This window comes from Heteronotia binoei, chromosome 7 (assembly GCF_032191835.1).
Source record: "Heteronotia binoei isolate CCM8104 ecotype False Entrance Well chromosome 7, APGP_CSIRO_Hbin_v1, whole genome shotgun sequence".
Taxonomy (NCBI): Eukaryota; Metazoa; Chordata; class Lepidosauria; order Squamata; family Gekkonidae; genus Heteronotia; species Heteronotia binoei.
In genome coordinates this window covers 39,340,091-39,359,465 of record NC_083229.1, presented here as the reverse complement: position 1 = coordinate 39,359,465, position 19,375 = coordinate 39,340,091, and the positions used below count along the sequence as shown (strand labels likewise).

General features: G+C 42.6%; 1 protein-coding gene and 1 pseudogene across 1 annotated transcript; both read right to left on the bottom strand.

The window, feature by feature from the left end:
• Positions 1 to 825: 825 nt before the first annotated feature.
• Positions 826 to 17,483, bottom strand: RIDA (reactive intermediate imine deaminase A homolog). The gene is made up of 6 exons (XM_060243457.1): positions 17,246 to 17,483; positions 8,288 to 8,393; positions 7,854 to 7,908; positions 6,367 to 6,435; positions 4,005 to 4,060; positions 826 to 1,736 (listed from the first exon to the last, which is right to left on the bottom strand). The coding sequence occupies exons 1-6, from the start codon at positions 17,425 to 17,427 to the stop codon at positions 1,656 to 1,658; spliced, it is 549 nt and encodes a 182-aa protein (XP_060099440.1). The 5' UTR covers positions 17,428 to 17,483; the 3' UTR covers positions 826 to 1,655.
• LOC132574783 (large ribosomal subunit protein eL33-like) lies at positions 5,585 to 6,343 on the bottom strand (annotated as a pseudogene).
• Positions 17,484 to 19,375: the final 1,892 nt, after the last annotated feature.

Sequence of the window (19,375 nt, the reverse complement as noted above, 5' to 3'; positions counted from 1 at the left end):
GGCACTTAAAACACACAAGAAGCTTCTCGATAAAGACTGACCTTCAGGTTACATAGAGTCGTTGTCACAGGCATATCTAGAGACAAGTTAGTTCCTACCTGGTTTATAAGTAGGTAAGTACAAGACCATAGCCAGCAGGGGAGGCAAGGGGGTGGTGTCCCCTATAGACTCTTCAGCACCCCCAGTCATCCCTTTCATTGAATGGCAAGATTAGGGAAAATCGAGTGGGGATGCTGCAGATTCTATAGAGCCACTGCCCTCGGTGCTTCCCTGCTGGCTACGGGCCTGCACTTACCTACTTGTAAACCAGGTAGGAACTAACTTGTCTCTAGGTGGAAATCTTGATAATAAGGTCTTTACCCAACCCCCTCCTATATTTAGAACAGCAAGTTTAATATAAAATACATTTGTCTTCCTTCATCCAAATGGTTTAGTATTGGGAGAAGGGATTGTCAATAGTATGTGTATAAGTTATATTTGCTTACCTATGGACTGAGTTACTTGTCTACTTGATTGCCAGCCACTCTAAGGGTTTTGTGCAGAGAAAGGACTTTTCTAGTCCTTGTCCCTGAAAGAGGAATTGAATGCTCAGCCTTCTGCAGGCAAAAATGTGTGTTCTACCACTGAGCCAAGATTTGTCTAAACTACTTCCAGGTTGACAATAAAATAAACATTGGACATTGAATATGTAAACTGACTTGGATTATAGTCTGAGTGCACTCCATCATAAAGGAACAAAACACTTAATGTAACATGTATGTTGCTACACTTTTCCTCTGTCACAAAAGCGTCTTGAAATAAAGGAATGCTCCTTGCATCAGAGGACAGGTTTCATCATTGTTTATTGCCTGAATTCCACAAACTGGTTGGCTTAAAATAACTCTTTACAACCCATCAAATATGTTGCTTAAACAGTCTTCTAAATGGCAAGTTTACAAGTAACCTGAAATTACTTCATTATCTCAGTGACACATAGCTACAGAAGACCAAAAAATAATGATGCAGTACAACATGAAGGAAGCACCAATGCAGGTTTTTATATTCTTGAAAGGCTGATACTGGAAAACAGACATAGCTCTCATCAAAAATTAAGGCTCAAATGATACGTTATATAATGCTGTTTTATTAAAATCTCATCAAAATACATAAATCAGGGCTGAAAACGTGAGTTAAAAAGATGTTTGCATATTTGAACACTACTTTGTCTAGTAGATGGAGGTAAGCATATCAGGTAAATTGGTAACATTAAGTCTACCAATATTTAGTTCTGTACTACTGTAATTCTAGTGTAACATTCATTACTTTTTTCTTATTAAAAAGGTTTGATTACATAGTGTAATAACGTAATGCCAGCTTGCCTCTTAAGGGTCACAACTAAGTTTCCATATTAATTATATCAAAATTCTATTCACAGTATCTGGATAAATCACTAGTGCCTATCCATCAAAATACTATTTGAAGCAATAAAACCTTCTCCAAACAGCTTGTGACATTAAGTTCTACAAGAAGCGTCATTCCTACCAAATTGTGCATCAGCCTAGAACCTTAATAGGACACAATAGCAGCAGTGGGTGGGATGGAATTAACTCCTTGTATTCAGAACAACTCATGTAGGATCTGAGTCTGGAAGAGATGACCAGTTCCAAGCTGCTGGGCTAAAGGTTGCCTTTAGCATCATACTTGGCATCACAGAGTGGTCCAGTGATGGCAACAGCTTCAATCTCAACACATGCCCCCTGCAAGGAAGATCTCAGGTAAGTACATTAGAAAGTGCTTTCCACATTTTGTTTTGTTTTCACAGTAATACTGTGATGTGATGCTCCACGTCTTCCCCAATAGCAGAATGAACCTGAACTCATTTTTCCTCTGGTCAAGGTTGAATTCTTAACCACTGCACCATGATATCTATGAGGATCAGGCGATACAGTAAGCAGAATCGAATGGTAAGCTCTAACTAGAGAGGAGAAGAGCTTCATTTGAGATGCGTCCATTAAAGATACTCTGTGCATATAGAAGAACAACTGAAGAGAAAAGTAGTATCATGTGCACCTTGAAGAATATATTGGAGCTCCCATTTCTATGCCTCTTTAAAGGCACTGGCAGGTAGAAAACATTTCTCCATTTAAAAGAAAAGATCAGAATGTGTATGGCTCCAGCAGGTCACAGGACCAGGCCGTTAGGCCATACAAAGCATAATGTTACTTGTGGGCATTTTCTGTCCCCATTACAGCAAGACATTACAGTATGAATTCTGATATTAAATTTACCAGGGGTGTCAAATGTCTGGCCTGTGGTCCTGATCCAGTCCCCAGAGGGCTTCTATACAGCCTGGCATGATCTGCTTCCTTCTCCCTTTCTTCTGCTTGTCATCACCATTTTTGTTTTCCGCCGTAGGATTGTGGCAGCCAAGCAAAGCAGCTTCTCTTCACTCTTTTCCTCTTCCTCTTCAAGGGATGGAGAGGCAGGAAAAGTCTCAGCCAATGAAACAGCTTGGCTTTGTAGCTCTGCTATGTGATTAAGATAGCATGGCACAGCTCAATCACACAGCAGAGCTATAGAGCCAAGCTCCTCTATTGGCTGAGACTCCTCTCTCCCCCTCCCTTGGGGAAGAAGGAAGAGTGAGGAGAGGTTGCTTTGCTCAGCTGCCTCAATCCCACTGGAGAAATACAAAAAGCACCTTTAAAACCAACACAGTTTTATTCAAGGTAAGAGCTTTTTGCCTTCCCTTCCTCCTTCTCTGTTCTCAGTGTTTTCTTCAGCCATCCTCCCCTTTCAAAGCTGATTTTGTCAGGGCTTTCCTGGGTGCAGCTGGGTTCCCTCCTCCTTTTCACTGTATTCATGAAGCGACTTATGTACTCACAATGCCCAGCCACTTCATGTTTTCCCCTGGGTCCCAGGTTACAGAGAATTGACCATGAGATTTCTGTAATGAATGGCAATAAATCAAAAGTAGGATTGCAACTTACAGATACACACATGAAGATGATTTCGGATTTATATCCCACCCTATACTCTGAATCTCAGAGCGGTCACAATCTCCTCTACCTTCCACCCCCCCACAACAAACACCCTGTGAGGTAGGTGGGGCTGAGAGTGCTTTTATAGCAACTGCCCTTTCAAGGACAGCTTCTATGAAAGCTATGGCTGACCCAAGCCATCTCAGCAGGTGCAAGTGGAGGAGTGGTGAATTAAACCCGGTTCTCCCAGATAAGAGTCCGCACACTTATCAACTACACCAAACTGGCTCTCATGAACAACACCTGAACATTATACTCAAGATTGCTACAGCACAGACATTGGGGTGCATTCACCCTTCACTAAATAATGCATTTTGCAACTGGATTTCTGATATTCTTACACAGTAAAAATCCAGTTGCAAAATGCATTATTTAGTGTAGTGTTAATGCACCTACTGTCTCCATATTTTGATGCAATAATTCAGAAGAGGTGTCAGTTACCAGAGACTGTTAAATAAACAAAATATTACAAGACTGCTAATGTTTTAAGCATGCTTTATTTCAAGTTTTGAAAAAATCTTTGTGTTTGTCTGTGCTCTTTATAAAGTTTGCATCTCTGCTACGTGACATTACGTTTTATGACACACAAGGTCCAGCCCGACGAGGTCTCACTGATGTCAGATCTGGCCCTCATAACAAATGAGTTTGACACCGCTGACTTAACCCAATCAGGTCTACTTGAGTTCTGTAGTGCAAACCTACTTTTTTGCCACTAATTATGAATCCAAAGGAGTGGAAGCAGTTGTATACACATAATTTGTTACTGGTCCCCCCCCCCAACCAATTACTGGTTGGTTGATGTCTGATGTGGTTGATGCTTTTAAATTTTCTATTGCATTTTATACGTTTTCAAATTAGCTATTGTATGTTTTTACAAATGGTGTACATTATCCTGAGCTCTTTGGGAGAGGTTGGTCTAGAAATCAAATAAATACATAAATAATAGAAGAGTGTTTACATCCAGTGTTACTGAAACACAACACTTACTTTTGGCAGAGCTGCAACTTGGTAAGCTGCTCTGGCTGGGAAGTCACCCTTGAAAACTGTATGTAGAAAACATAACTGAATGGATAATTAGGCTATATTAAATCAAAAGAGAGAGAGAGAGGGAGAGAAGGGACTTCATCACAAAGCAACGTTAGGCTATGGTAAAAGCAATTAGAAAAGACCCCATTAAACAAAACATAATTCTAGGTGCATTCTGCAGTCACATTATCTAGCAAAACAATTCAGTTCTGAAAACAACCCAGCCTACTGAGAACTCAATGTTTTATACAGCACATTTAGCAGCACATGCTAAAGGGGCACAAGATGCTGCAGTTTGCAACTCCATCTCAAGCATTAGGTATATTTGCAATTTCTTATAGGAAACAAAGATATACTTTTAAATTCCATAAATGTGCCAGCTAGTATAACTTTCTATGTTAACTATTTTATAAATAACAGCACTGAATGCTGCTAAATCAGTGAAAAGTTTAGGTTTGATAGGAAAGTAAGTATTGCACATTAATCTCCACCCCCCCCCCATCTTAGCTTCAAAAGTTCTGGAAATGTTACATCTCCACCCTTAGCACTGGTAACCAAAAGGATACCACCTCAGGGAAATGCCATTTAGCCAGCATGCATCATTACACCACTGACAGCCCTATACGTTTATGAATTTTTCAAATCTTTTAAAAGGCATTTAAGACAAGGCATCACTGCATCTTGGTGAGGGTGGTGGTGTAAAGTGCTACTAGGTTATAGCAACTTAGACTTTTCAAGACAAGAGACTAAAAAGAGGGAGTTTGCCGTTGCCTGCCTCTGCATAGCAACCCTGGCCTTCCCATCCAAATACTAGCCAGGTCCAACCCTGCTTAGCTTCTGGGATCTGACCAGGCAGATCAGGCTAGCCTCCCCATCCAAGTCAGACCATCACTGCATTTGATGTCAGTGAATGCCACAAATTTTCATGGAGCTCTTTTGTACAAACTGAATCCACTTAGTTCTAGAATTATTGAACAGACCTAGGGCAGGAAGGAGACTCCAATATGCTTTCTCCAAACTTAGTTTTATAAACTTCTGTCATGTTACTCTTAGTTGTCTTTTTTTTTTTTGGTAAAGTGAAATGTTCCTCCAAACTGTGACACCTTTCTTTGTATGGTTAAATGTTTAATACCATACAGTTCTCTTTCCATGGCTAACTGGAACAGAATGATTAAACATACGTTATTAATTTAATTTGGATAATTCACGCACCTTGCACAGTTTATCAATTTATGATCCAGCAGCAGATATGGGCATAGATGACAGTATCATCAGAGCCTATGAAAGGTGACTTTTTGTTTTAAAGTATGGAATGTAGACAGAGAGATTGTGACATGATGGCAAAAAATGCTGGATTTAAAACTATGAGGACTGCAGGTTCTATTGAAGAAATACCTTTCTGTCCCTTGTGGTCAGATGAAAAAAATCATTTAAAGAGACCATTCATAGTCCGTACCCTAAAATTTCAGAACCCAAGAAGACTAAGAAACAGTAACCATACAATTCACTATTATGGATGGGTTAGATACTACGTGGGCATCTGTGACATATACACACACTGTAAATTTTATTTTCTGTCCACATTTAGATTCCAGACGGCTACAGCATCACTCAGATTCTGCATCCAATGGCTTTGACAGGCAACTTGAAGCAGAGCTGTTTGCATCATGTCGCTGTTTCTGTGGGGATGGGTCACCTTCTCCCAGATCACTCTGGTTCTGTTGGGTTTGCCTCCAGAAGTCACTGTGTTGTTTTTTGCTTTGTACACAAAGGTGTTTTTTTTTTGCCCTAGTAGAATTCTGTCTCATTGCAGGAATAAACCCCCTCGATCTTCAAGAGGGTTGTGTGCTCCCTCTGGGTGTAGAGACCTTGCCTGCAGCAAGCAAAAGTGGCCTTGGATCACAACCTGCCTGTAATGGTGTTGCTTGGAAGCCTATCCCCAGCAGGGCTCAACAGCACCAACCAAAGATGGTGGTGAGAAAGAGCCGTGACATACTTTTTATACGTCACAAGCAGCCATATGCTTGGGGCGAGGGGATCTGTAATGGAGAGACAAAGGGCTTAGTCCTTCCTTCCTGGAAATCTATCCCACTCCTCCACAAGGCTGCCAGGGAGAAAAAGAAGCACTCATACTGTGTTGTCTCCCTCCACCACCACGGCTATGGGAGCTGACAGCAACTGAGTTGTTATGTCCATGTGTGTGCTCAAGCAAATGGCATGAGGAGATCTAACCTCCACCTGTGTTTCATCTTACAATGTTCTATACAGGACTTTACCCAAAGCTGGCAGTCTTTAGGCATCATTCATAACAAGTAATACTTACACTGCTTGTATACTTCATTCATATCATCGAAGTCCTTCATGTTACCCATCAGAACAGTCGTCTTTACCACTACAAGTCAGAAAACACTGTTAGAAAAGGTGTTCCAAAAGATGGTGCATCATGACAACCTTTCAGCAGTGTCAGGCACACCAAGATGCACAATTATTTATATTTCTCAATGTAAAATTAGAGTTGGTTTTTATATCCCACTTTTCTCCACTCTAAGGAGTCTCAAAGCAGCTTATAATCACCTTCCCTTCCTCTCCCCACAAAATAATGAGTACATGAGACTGAGAAAGTTCTACAAGAACTGCGACTGGCCCAAGGTCACCCAGCTGGTTTCATGTGGAGGAGAAGTAGGGAGTTAAGCCCAGTTCTCCAGATTAGAGTCCACAGCTCTTAACCACTATACCACACTGGCTCTCTGGCCACCAATTTTGAAGGAACATGGACTGCTGACTAGCTAAGTCTGTGTTGTATTTTTGCAGCAACTGTGTGATTCTTCTGCATATATGGTGCATCTTGTTCAACTGAACTGTACACAAAACTTCCTCATGTTTTATTACCCCAAAATGTATTGCAACAACATGAGGAACCTGATGTTTGAGAGCCCCTGATTTAGCACAAACAGTCCATGAATCCCAGAGCATTTTTCCCCCTCCCCATACTGATTAACATCACCAACACTAGTAATCTGGAACTTAGTTCACCATATGGAACCTGCTCCTATGGTACAGACTCTATGCAACAGGTTTTAAATGCTCCTAGAATAGTCCATACCAGAACTCCTTTTCCAGGCATCATCAACTGATGACATTTCAGCTGCTCGTTTCACAGGTATTCTACAACCCAACCTCCATTTTAAGAATCCTTATTTTTGAACTCACTGTTTACAAATCCAGTTCACCCACATACATTCTACATAGAGATGAAACAGCCAAGCTTGAGATGGAAAAAATCAGCACAAGTCCCGAGAAGGACAGGTACCCTTATGGTTTTCTTCACTGCCCAGAAAGATGTCTGTTTGGACTATGGTTTTCCTGGGGCAAGAATAATATTTTTTATGCCACTCAAACAACAAACTAGTACTAAACAACAGCTACTAATGGTTTATTCAGTGCCAGAATGCATAAATTTACAACGCTAGCCTAAGCAGAGATACACCCTTCTAAACCCAATTTACTTAGAATAGTGTAATTATGTTTAGGACTGCACTGTTAGAAACCTATATGACAAGTACAGTATATCCAAAATGAAGGTGAAGTAGGGCAGATTCAAAAATCTAACACCTGCAGAACAGGAATACCACAGGATGGGAAGATGGTTTGCTTGAAAGAAGAGCTGCAAATTAAAGATGCCCCAGTTGTGTGTGCCAAAAAGTGCCCTGGAAGACTTGGGATCTTATACAAACTGCAGGACAGCCAAGGTAAAAACATTTACTTATCCTCTCCAAATAAGAAAAATAAGATCACCCAAAAGTAACTCACCGTTGCCATAGTCACAGTATGCTGCTTTCAGAATTTCCCCCATATTCTTAAGTGCCTAATGGTAAGAAACACAAAGGAGTTTGTTATTTGTATTTGACAAAACATCCTGTAGGGACTTATAAAAACCTAGACACTTACAGTGAATTGAATAATAGAGCCAATATTGTGATACCTCCAGTCACAGAAGGTTGTCCTGAAGGTTCATTGAAGTCTACTGGACACACTAGTCATAAACCACTCAGGTTCCCTTAATTTCAAATCCCCTTCCTCTGGGCTCCCAGGTGTGAAAGTGACAATTAAGTGAAGCTTTTCAGTAGCTCTTCCGGCTACTTAGACTCCTGCTAAAATGGAGCCCTGTGGACATGCCTTTAGAGCATGCAGCATGAATCATGGCACCAGATTGACCATTAGAATAACTGAAGTCACATTTTTACCTGTTTAGTTTGTTCCTTTACTCCTCCAGGTACAAGTTGCCCACTTGAAGGATCCAAGCCAATCTGTCCTGCTATATACATGGTCCGGTCTATCAACACGGCTTGACTAAGATGCAATAGTAGAGTACCGAGAGAGAGAAAGAGATTTACCATTGAGCACTGCCTAGCTCATGTCCAGCATTTGCCTTTTGAAATGGCTTGACTTTGTAAAAAATTCTATCCCCAAGTATATGAGTGGGCATCATTTCCAGCCTCGAGAGGTAACAATACATTGATTCAGCAATCCCATGAGGAGGACAGGGGAAATGGTTAAGCAGCTCCTCCCCACTCGTGCTCCATTCAAGACAGTGATTTTTTTTTTTAAGGCAAGAGAAGATAATGGCATGTAATGTGTAATTTGGCCATAAACAAAAAGCTCCAAGCTTGCAGTGTCAAAAACAGGTAAACAAGGTGCAGTTAATCAGCTCAAGATTAGCAGTTTCAGCACTTTCTCCAAACCACTTAATAAGAAACATGCCATAATATATCTAACATATACAGAAAATCAAGCAGTACACGGTAGAAATCACAGTACAAAATACAAACTGTGCATAAACATTTAAAAGTGAATTTTATCTAAAGAGAAAATTGCTAGTGCACATTCACAAAAGGATCATAGCTCACTTAGGCAATAAACAAGTCTCTTAACTGCTAATGGGGAAGGGGGGGCAGGAAGTAGACATTTGTAACAACAATATGACTGTGCGTAGTATAGCCTGGAGATCCTAAGATTGTCTGGCAGCCAGAAATCCTAACTCTTTTAGAGTTATGAACTACTAAGTGGCAAGAGCTACAGAGTTCAAGGCAGCTTACAACACAGACTAAAATACATTAAAATATAAAAACAAAATTTTAAAATCACAACTCAGTAAAATCAACTAAATGCAGACCTAAAGGAAACCATATTTGACAGCCTCCTAAAGATTGAAAATGAGACGGCCAGATGCACCCCCCTGGGCTTTCAAGGTCAAAACCAACACCTTGAATTGGACTCAGGAGTGAATCTGTAGTGTAACTGCTGGAATCTCAGGGTCACATGCTCCCAATAGCTAGCCCAGTCCTAGGAATGGATGCAGTCGACGCACCTGCCAAAGCTGGGCAACAACACTCCGAGCCATTGCTGCCACCTGGTTTCCTGACATAACTGCTGTGCCAAGTTCCCAGGCTGTATACTTGATTTTTCAAGGGAAGGATAACCACATACAATACCAGACAGATCTGAAATCCCAGCTCTGCCTTTCTACTAACCCAAAGCACCTCTGTCTTGTCAGAATTAAGTTTCTATTTGTTCTTTCTCATCTAAGCCCACTACTGATTCCAAGCACTGGTTCAGAAGATCAACAGCTTCCTTGGAAGTAGGTGGGAAAGACATATTTAAATCATTATAGTTTAACAGAAGAGGAACGAAACCATTCATTCCTGAGCATCTTCCTCATTCCCCATCCCTGAGCATCTTCCTCATTCCCCAAGCATCAATAATGACTTACAAAATGAACAGGAACATCACCCCAGCTACAATGTTTTGTGAAAAAAGCTATCCATCAGGTAATTTTTACAACTTGGGTGCTAAAGGGAACACCATTTTAAGAACAGTCAAAATTGCAGGACTTTTTCAGATACAAACATTAGGTGTATATATGTGAACAGACATCTTGTATCTCGCTAATTTCAATACCTGATTTATATATAGCCTAAACTATAAATAGGGGCCCCCCCGTGTGTATGAAAGGCTTGAGGAAAACTGTTTCAGTGTATCTGGTGATACATTCATGCACACAAAGCTTATTCCCAGAATTAAACTTGGTTGGTCTTCAAGGTGCCACCGGACTCAAACTTGGTTCTGTTGCTTCAGGCCAACATGGCAACCCACCCGGATCTTGTTATAGTTCACCCTGGATATCATATGTTCATTTCCAACATTCAGAATGAGCTCCAAGCCACATACTATTTTATACTGAGGATTTTTTATTTTAATGTTTTTTATTATATATGGCATTATATTCTATTGTAACTTGCCTTGAGCCTGCTTTGGCGGGATAGAAACCCCATAAATAAAATAGTAAACTACAACTGAAACACTATAAAGCAGGACATACTTCAAAGTAAAGAAACCTAAAATGTATAGCAAAAGTTCCCAAAATGGTCCTTCCCAATAATCTGTTAAATTAGCAGGGTTTTTTTCCAGGAGCCTGATTCAAGAGCTGTGATCAGAAAACCTTGAATAGAAATTTATTTTTCCATACAAAAGAAGCTTAGAGATATTCAGGTAGGCCCCCCCCCCCCCCATGAGCATGTACAGTAACATGATTGGGCCTCACACAAACTATCTCTTGAAATCTGTGAAGATATCACATTAATAAAAGAATCATATCTTCATACCTTCATGCAGGGCTCACAACTGAAACCCTTTTAACACAAAAGTCCTCCAGTTTACTAATAACTTTGTCAGAACTAGTTAATACTGTTACATACACTACCCAGCATGGTGTAGTGGTTAAGAGTGGTGGACTCTAACCTGGAGAACCAGGTTCGATTCTGCACTCCTCCATACAAAACCTGCAGGGGGACCTTGAGTCAGTCATAGCTGTCTCAGAACTCTCTCAGCCCTCACAAGGTGCCTGTTGTGGGAGAGGAAGGGAAAGTGATTGTAAGCTGCTTTGAGACTCTTTAAGGTAGAGAAAAGTGGGATATAAAAACCAACTCTTCTTTTTCATTCTTTGCATGAGTCTTTCTTTGTTCAAAGAAAAAAAATCTACATTCAACTACCAAGCAGACTAACAGGAACTGTAACCCCTAAAAATTACTAATTAACCATGCATTTCTGGCAGTTGAGCTATTCAAGGATTAGTCTGTCAAACAGAAAAAATGGAAGATAATTGCTATACCCAAGAGTAAACTGGCTGGTCCTTGTGGCTGCAAAAATAGGTCATTTATAGGGTAGGGTCTCGACATATTTGGAAAAGTTGCCCAGTATGGAAGAAAACAATAAGACTTCATAAATCAACAAAAATAAAAATGTGGTTTTGAAAACCAGCCCCCAAGAAGAAATGCAAATAATCCCAAGAGAAATTCATATTAAGAGCAACTGCAAGTCACTTAAAGAAAGTAGGGAAACAACTTATTCAAACTTCTAAGATCTTAGATGAGGGAATTTTGAGTAATAAGACTGGATTTGTTCCTCTCAACTCCCCACAATACCCTGTGTGATCTGGCTGAGTCCATCTTTGATATGTGAGAATGGTGATAGGCAGCTCCCAAGAGAACTCTCTCTCATGCTTGTTAGCAGAGTTTATTTTCAAAGCCAGGGATGTTTCTTCCCTGACTGCAAGCCGGGTGCAAATCAGCTTGGCTCATCCAAGTGTTTGGGATAGCTTAATTAATAGTTCTTTGACTTGTTGTAGCCAGCACTTAGGGTATAAGATGTATAGGTCATGTCTGTGGCCTCCAGATCCAGTCAAGGGCATAGACTTTTCAATTTCCCGGGGGGGGGGGGGGGGGCGGGGCTCGGCCAGAGGCATTGGATCCAGTGACATCATAGGGAGGAGCCTCCATTATCACTACCTATTGATTTATGGAGAAGCTCCCTCCCCATAAATCTAGAGAGCAGCCCCCCCCCCAACAATGCCCATAGGCCAGGCCAAACCCAGGAAAAAGTGGGAGCTGGCCTGTGGTTATAGTGGTATCTCCTGCTGTGTCCTGTTTTTGAAATTCACTTTTAAAAATAGCCACTTTAAGATCTGCAAATATACATATCGTGCATAGGACAAACGAATGGTCACAAATTTGACAGTAAAAGGCAATACAGAAAAGCTTTAGGGGAACATTTTATAAGTTTCCCTGGACGTTCACTTACAGGTGTCTTGTTTCTGCCTCATTAATTCAGTACCATTGTACTGAAATTTACAAAACTATGGTATTACAGATACCTTTGTTTGATAAATTCATGGGTCTCTGACCCAGGGCAGAATACAAAACAGTTTCTGAGCGATCAAATTCTGAGCAATGTACAAAGTTCAGAGTAGTGGCAATGTTCTTCTCACTTCAAACTCATATCTTACAAGTGAGTACAAGTATATTTTGAGGCAATTCAGAACAGTGCCCATGATCATGACCCCAAAGAAAACTGACACTTATACCAGCTACGATTTTATATACCTTGCCCTCTTATAACATTGCTTAGAAATGCCACCTTAAAAACACAGATATTCAGAGCAAATCATTAATGCAAATCACATGATTCAATTGATGGGAAATGACTGCATTCCTGTGCACGGTAAATTTCTGCTCTTTAGGTTCAACTTGCAAAATGCATTTGGCTTCAACAAATCATCTTCAGACAGCTGAAATACAACTTTAACTTTTAATTAACAATGCAAACTGTTTTCTTTAGAAATTACTTTTAGAAATTACGGTACAATCAAATATTCTCCTAAACCCCTGTTTCCACTTCTGCTCCCACAAGCATCCTCTCCTGCCATATCCCACCTCCCCAGCCCAATAGTTGCTTGAAGAAGGCATAAAATATTTATCTACCAAAAAAAAGGTAAAGGTAGTCCCCTGTGCAAGCACCAGTCATTTTCGACTCTGGGGTGACGTTGCTTTCACAGCAGACTTTTTATGGAGTGGTTTGCCATTGCCTTCCCCAGTCATCTACACTTTCTCCCCAGCAAGCTGGGTACTCATTTTACCAAGCTCGGAAGGATGGAAGGCTGAGTCAACCTTGAGCCGGCTACCTGAACCAGCTTCCGTTAGGATTGAACTCAGGTCGTGAGCAGAGGGCTGACTGCAGTACTGCAGCTTTATCACTCTGCCACGGGGCTTTCTATCTACCAAAAGAACCCCCAAATCCTATAGTAATATTTATGCAACATAGCAATACAGTGCTACTCTTCCCCCCAATTTCTTCTCCAATCATTAACAAAGTTTGAGTCCTGTGACACCTTTAACATCAACAAAGTTTTATTCTGGGTATAAGCTATCCTGTGCAAGCACACTTCGTCAGATACACTGAAAGCAGTTTCCTCAACCCTTACTTACAGGGGTTGGGTGGCTGTCAAGAAAGCCAAGATGCATAAATACTGGGTGATTACAGCTGTGAATGACATATAATTACCATGCAAATCAAGAGTTAACAGATATGGGAATGAGGTTTGAGTTCAGTGGCACCTACAAGTCAAATAATATTCCATTATGGGTACAGGTGAGAACTGAGAAGCTTAGTATGGCCACTCCTTAAGATTCACTGAAACAGATTTCCTCAAGTATTACTTATAGGCAAGGGGGAGGAATAAGTATCTGAGCAATAAATCCAGCTAAGATTGGAATAACACATTGGGTAAAATGTGTAAATCACAGTAAATTGGTATACAAATAATAAAGCAGTTAACAGATGAGAGAACTGAGTTTGAGTCCAGTGACACCTTTAACACCAACAAAGTGGTGTCCATAGTGGTGCCTTCCTACCTTTTGGTATTTTTCAGAGTTTCTGGGGTTACACATACACACAAATATTGATCTGACATGAGGCATGGGGGGGGGGGTTGCTATTAATCATTGATCCTAATCATTGTTTTACTTTTATCTTGTTGGTTTTATGATGTAAGCCACCCTGAGCCCAATTTGGGGGTATGATGGGGTATAAATTGATGTAAGCCATCCTGAGCCCATTTTGGGGGTATGATGGGGTATAAATTGAGATGAGAAGGCAACAGCATACTCGAGTTACTACATGCTGGGTTCAGCATATGCTACAGTTTATCAGGATTTCAGAGAATCTTTTGATACCTAAATCACTCAAGTTTTCACTTATACTCAGAAATCAAACTTTCATTTCATTTATTCAACTTATACCCTGCTCTACCCACAAAATAAACTCAGCATGTGTGTAATCTAAATGAAACGGTGTACATGCACACAAAAGCTGATGCCCAGAATAAAATTTGGTTGGTTCTTAAAGATGCCACTGGATTCAAACTTTGTTCTGCTGTTCAGACCAACATGGCTACCCCACATGAATCCATTAGGAAATTTTTAAAGGCCTCTGATCTTCATGTCCCCCCACACACTCAATCTTACTTTCCCCCTAAATGTAAATTGGAACCAAACAAGTATGTTGAATCCACCAAAGACTGTTGCTACATTAAAAGTGGGTGTAGCCAGCCAGGGTTAAGGGCTATACTTTCTTTTCCAACAGACACTAAATGTATAAAGATTGATATGTGCTGGATATCAAAACTTTAGTTATTTATCTGGAAAGTCCAAAAATACAACTGAAAACTTTTGCAGTTCACAATTACCTTACAATATCAAGTGTCCTGCAACACTCTAGATCAGCTGGATGGATGAAAAAATAGCCACCTTTTCTAGATCTCAGTTGAGAGATCTGTATCTCCTGACAGATGTGTTGCAAGAGCATCTTATTGCCAGGAAGGCTACCAAATCTCTTTCCCCACCCCCTTGACTCAGGTCTGCCAATGTATTGATTACCCAATTAGAGCTTACCAACACTGGTTAATATGCATATTGACACCTAGCCTCTGGCAGGAGATACATGCAGAGTAGCCAATTGGCTCTAACTAGCAAAGCTAAGACATCAGCATGCATAAACAAACATATACCGGTCCATAAGGCGCTCCGGACCATAGGATGCACCTTCCTCCTGGGGGGCAATCCGCTGCCTCTGCCTCCGATCCGGCGCTTCCCCCGCGCCTGCCTGCCTGGCTCCATCTTTTTCAGGCAAGCGCTGGGATTGCTCCACGTGGCCCCACCGCAAACCCAGCGCTTTGCAAGCGCTGGCTGCCGAGGGGGCAGCGTGCTTCCTCCTTGTCTGTCTGCCTGGCTCCACCTCTGATGCTTAAAGCAAGCGCTGGGATCGCTCTCTCCACCCTCCGATCCCAGCGCTTGCTTTAAACATCAGTGGTGGAGCCAGGCAGACAGACAAGGAGGAAGCACGCTGCCCTCTCCACAGCCGGCGCTCGCGAAGCGCTGGGTTTGCGGAGGGGGCGGGTGCTTCCTCTTTGCCTGTGTGCCTGGCTTCATCTGTGATGCTTAAAGCAAGCGCTGGGATCGGAGGGAGCGATCCCAGCGCTTGCTTTAAGCATCACAGATGAAGCCAGGCACACAGGCAAAGAGGAAGCATGCTGCCCCCTCCGCAGCCGGCGCTTGCGAAGCGCTGGGTTTGTGGTGGGGCCATGTGGAGCAATCCCAGCGCTTGCCTGAAGAAGGTAGTACCTTCGGACCATAAGACGCACACACTTTCCCCCCCACTTTTTTTGGGGGGGGGGGGGGAAGTGCGTCTTATGGTCCGAAAAATACCGTAATTGTGTCATGACTTCAGAAAGTGAAGTTGCCAAATCCCAACAGATACCTTCACAATAAGTTTCTCCATCCATCTATCTGTTCATTGTCTGTGCTAGTTCAATTAGCATTTCTAAGAAGCGGAGGTTGTAACATCATTACACTACTGACTTCTTTCTTTCCAGCCCAGGAGGAAAATCACACACAGTGGGGAGTTTTCCTGCCTCAGAATGTCCCAGGAGAAAAATGCATCCACCCCATTCATGCCTTTTAAGATCATTATCTCTCCTTCTTGAAAATTTAAATTGGGAAACATTTTCATACACTCAAAAGAGTTTGCCACTACGCCTGGCACTGGTTGCCTGGGGGAGGCCTGAACCCCCAAGTCCTGTGTTGGTTGCCCGGAAAATCCAGGGAGAGGGAGCTTGAGCCCTTCCCCCATAGTTTACGCCTATGGGTCCAGCTAAGTTTCGCTGAGCAGGCTCAAAGCCCAGCTGATGGAAGCTTGCATTTTCTGTAACTGATGCTTTTATTAAAGATCTCCTTTTAAGTAAATCCAGATAAGAACATAAGAGAAGCCATGTTGGATCAGGTCAATGGCCCATTCAGTCCACCACTCTGCGTCACACAGTGGCCAAAATTTTTTTTATATATATATACACACACACACACACATATATACACACTGTGGCTAATAGCCACTGATGGACCTCTGCTCCATATTTTTATCTAACCCCCTCTTGAAGCTGGCTATGCTTGTAGCCGCCACCACCTCCTGTATCCTATTGTTTCTTTGGAAGTTCTGAGAACTTATGGAGCTCCTGGTCAGGGTCCATAACAACCCCCCCCCCCCCATCCAAAATTATAACCTAGTGAAGGCTAGTGTAATGTTTAGGGTACTGGACTAGGAAGACATGGGTTCAGATGTCCTTACAGGCACAATCGATTCCCTCCCTCAGCCTAGCCCACTTTGTAAGATTTTTCTGAGGATAAAACAGAGGAAATTACAAAGGTGTACTACTCCCTGAACACCTTTAAGTAATGGCAAAATAAAAATCTGATAAGACACACACAGCAGCAATAAACTCTTGCATCTACAGCTGCTCAGACAGCTGGTGCTCACGCCTGGGATTCAAATCCCCTCCAAGCCATGAGACTCACAATAACCATGAAGAATAACCACAGAATAACCCTTACTCTCTCAGACCATCCTACCTCACAAGGCTGTTGTGAGAATAAAGTGTGTTGGAGAAAAGACACGTACACCAATCTGAACTCCTTGGAGGATACTCCATACAAACAGAAAGCAAAACAGATCATTACAGACTCTAAGAAACTTTGCGCCAGCGCCATTTTCACCTATGATAACCAATCCCACTGTACACCCCGCTCCCATTTTGCTTCAAAACAATACTTTCTCATACCACAACGCACAGCGGTCAGAGTGTCGGACTAGGATCCGCGAGAGTTAGGATCGTCTGTCATGAAAGATCGCTGGGCGACCTTACGCCGGTCATACTAACCTACCCTACAGGGCTGTTGTGAGGATAAAATGATTATAAGCCCTTTTGGGCCGCCAATGGGGAACAGATATTCAAAGTAAGCAAAGAACAACAATAATACCTATAGGGCCCCACAGCCGCCGGAGCCTTAGCAGTATGGATGATCTTCTTGACTAACGTGGCCATCCCCACAGCAACACCAGCTCCTCTTCGTTGCGGGTGCAGCGGAGACTGAGCCGCTTTTGTGCTTCTCTGAACTTTGCACCCCGTGCGAAGGAACACTCGCAGCAGCTCCCCCGGCATTGCTCCAGCCCCGCCTCTCCCCGGCCAATCACGCCCCGCCCCAGCGCCATTCAGACGAAGAACCCGGCCGTCGCTTCCCCGCTCCTTTTTTCGAAGGTCTCTTCCCCCTTCCCTGCAACCGTCCCTTCTGGCTAAGGATTATGGGACATGTAGTTTGGGGTGGCTCTCTGCAAGGGACCAGAGGCGCCCGACGCCATGGGGAAAGAGTGCGCATGCGTAGCAGCTCTTGCCGGAAGTGACTGCAACGTGGTTGGTTTGTGGAAGGAGCCTTGCGGAGGGAAGGCGCGGAGCTGGTGTGTGCCTGAGGCTTGACTTGGTAGGGTCGGGAGCTTTGCGCTCAGGAGGCTGCGGGTAGGCTCGGGTGCCGCTGCACAAAGCTTTGCTTAAACTAAGGCTAGAGTGGGGTATAGTGGGATGGATGGATTGCTGGATAGATCGGTATTTACATCTGATCCACAGAGTATGGGGTTCAGTTGCCCTGGCAAAAATGGCTGCTTTGGAGGGTGGCCTCTATGGTGTTATGATGACCCCTGTTGAGATCCTGCCCCTCCCCAAACTGGCAGACCCAAGCAACAAGCAGGCTGGGCCCTCACGAGGCTTTTGATTGACTGTAGGAAGAGATTCTGTATTTGCTGCCGCCACCCTCATCTAAATGTCTCAGACTTCTGCGTGATTTGTGTGTCGAAGTGGGCCAGGTGAAACACATGACGCTGCAACTTTCCGAAGCCAAGCAATCTCACTCTTGTCAGAGAGAGCCCTTTGTGAATAGTCCTGAGTTTTGTGATGAAGGGGGGGGGGGTGTTCATTGCAATAAGAGTAACTCTGCAAGCATATAGAGTGCCCCCCTCGTTTGATTTGCACAGAGTATCACGTGCCCTTGAATGTTTAGCGAAAATGCTTCCTCGAAGGTTTAATGTCCAGTTTAAGAGCCCCGTGGCGCATAATGTTAAAGCTGCAGTACTGCAGTCCTAAGCGCTGCTCGCGACCTGAGTTCGATCCCCGGGTGTGGAAGCTGGGTTTTCAGGTGCTTTCAGGTGAAAGCAACGTCACCCCAGAGTCGGAAACGACTGGTGCTTGCACAGGGGACCTTTCCTTTTCCTTAATGTCTAGTGTTGATGTCCTGTGGCTTTTAATTCTGTAACTAGAAGACGCTTACTGCTGTTTAAATTTTTGTGGTGGGAGAAATTGGAACGTACATTAGCAAATCTCACAAGATCCATATGTTAAATCAGACATTAATGGAGACGTTTCTTGTCTTATTTAAAAATATTTAATAAAAGGAAAGTTGCATGTGTGTATGGGCATGTAGATATACAGAGTGAGAGATGCTACTGGCTAAATGACTTGGGGAAATCCAAAATTTTGCCTTTGTTTGTTTCCCTGCTTTTGAGTTGTAATGGGCTAATTCTTGAGCCCCTGAGAGGCAGCTGAGGCTTTGAACCGTATCTGCTGATGCTGCAGGGGAGATGAGCTGCAGCCAAGGTAGGAAGTAGGTGCTGACTCACTCTCTGCAGTGTGAGTGTATTTGAGATTCTGCAGCGAAAAAATGCAGGGGAAAGTTGCCAAGTACTATATTTAGGGGCTTTTTTCCTGGGGGAAACAGCGTTCTGGAACCTCTTTGTGGAAAGAACAGCATTCTGGAACCTCTGTGGAAAGAACATTCTCAAAAAATGTTTACAAGTTCGTGAGAGGCACCCTTGTGTTTCTCCATTTCCCTCTTGAGAGTTCCGACACCACTTTTCCAAGAAAAAAAGCACTGGCTATATTAATTAAAAAGTGCAATGGTTGTGGAGTTATAATATGATGGTAAATTGTCCTTTTTGTATACATCTTATTAATTTTTGTCAGAGTTCCCCCCACCCCAACTCCAATTCCCAGTTAGTTGTAAGGCTCTGAGCCAATTGCTGTCAGCCAGACATTGTTTTAATTTACCCTACAGATCCCTGCT

What these genes read in the sequence shown, in the direction of transcription:
- RIDA (XM_060243457.1), bottom strand. Translation starts at nt 17,427, where the DNA reads ATGCCGGGGGAGCTGCTGCGAGTGTTCCTTCGCACGGGGTGCAAAGTT. An exon ending in GAATGAAGTATACAAGCAGT is followed by an intron (nt 4,061 to 6,366) that starts GTAAGTATTACT and finishes TTCTACATACAG; the next exon opens with TTTTCAAGGGTGACTTCCCA. An exon ending in AAGTTGCAGCTCTGCCAAAA is followed by an intron (nt 1,737 to 4,004) that starts GTAAGTGTTGTG and finishes TCTTCCTTGCAG; the next exon opens with GGGGCATGTGTTGAGATTGA.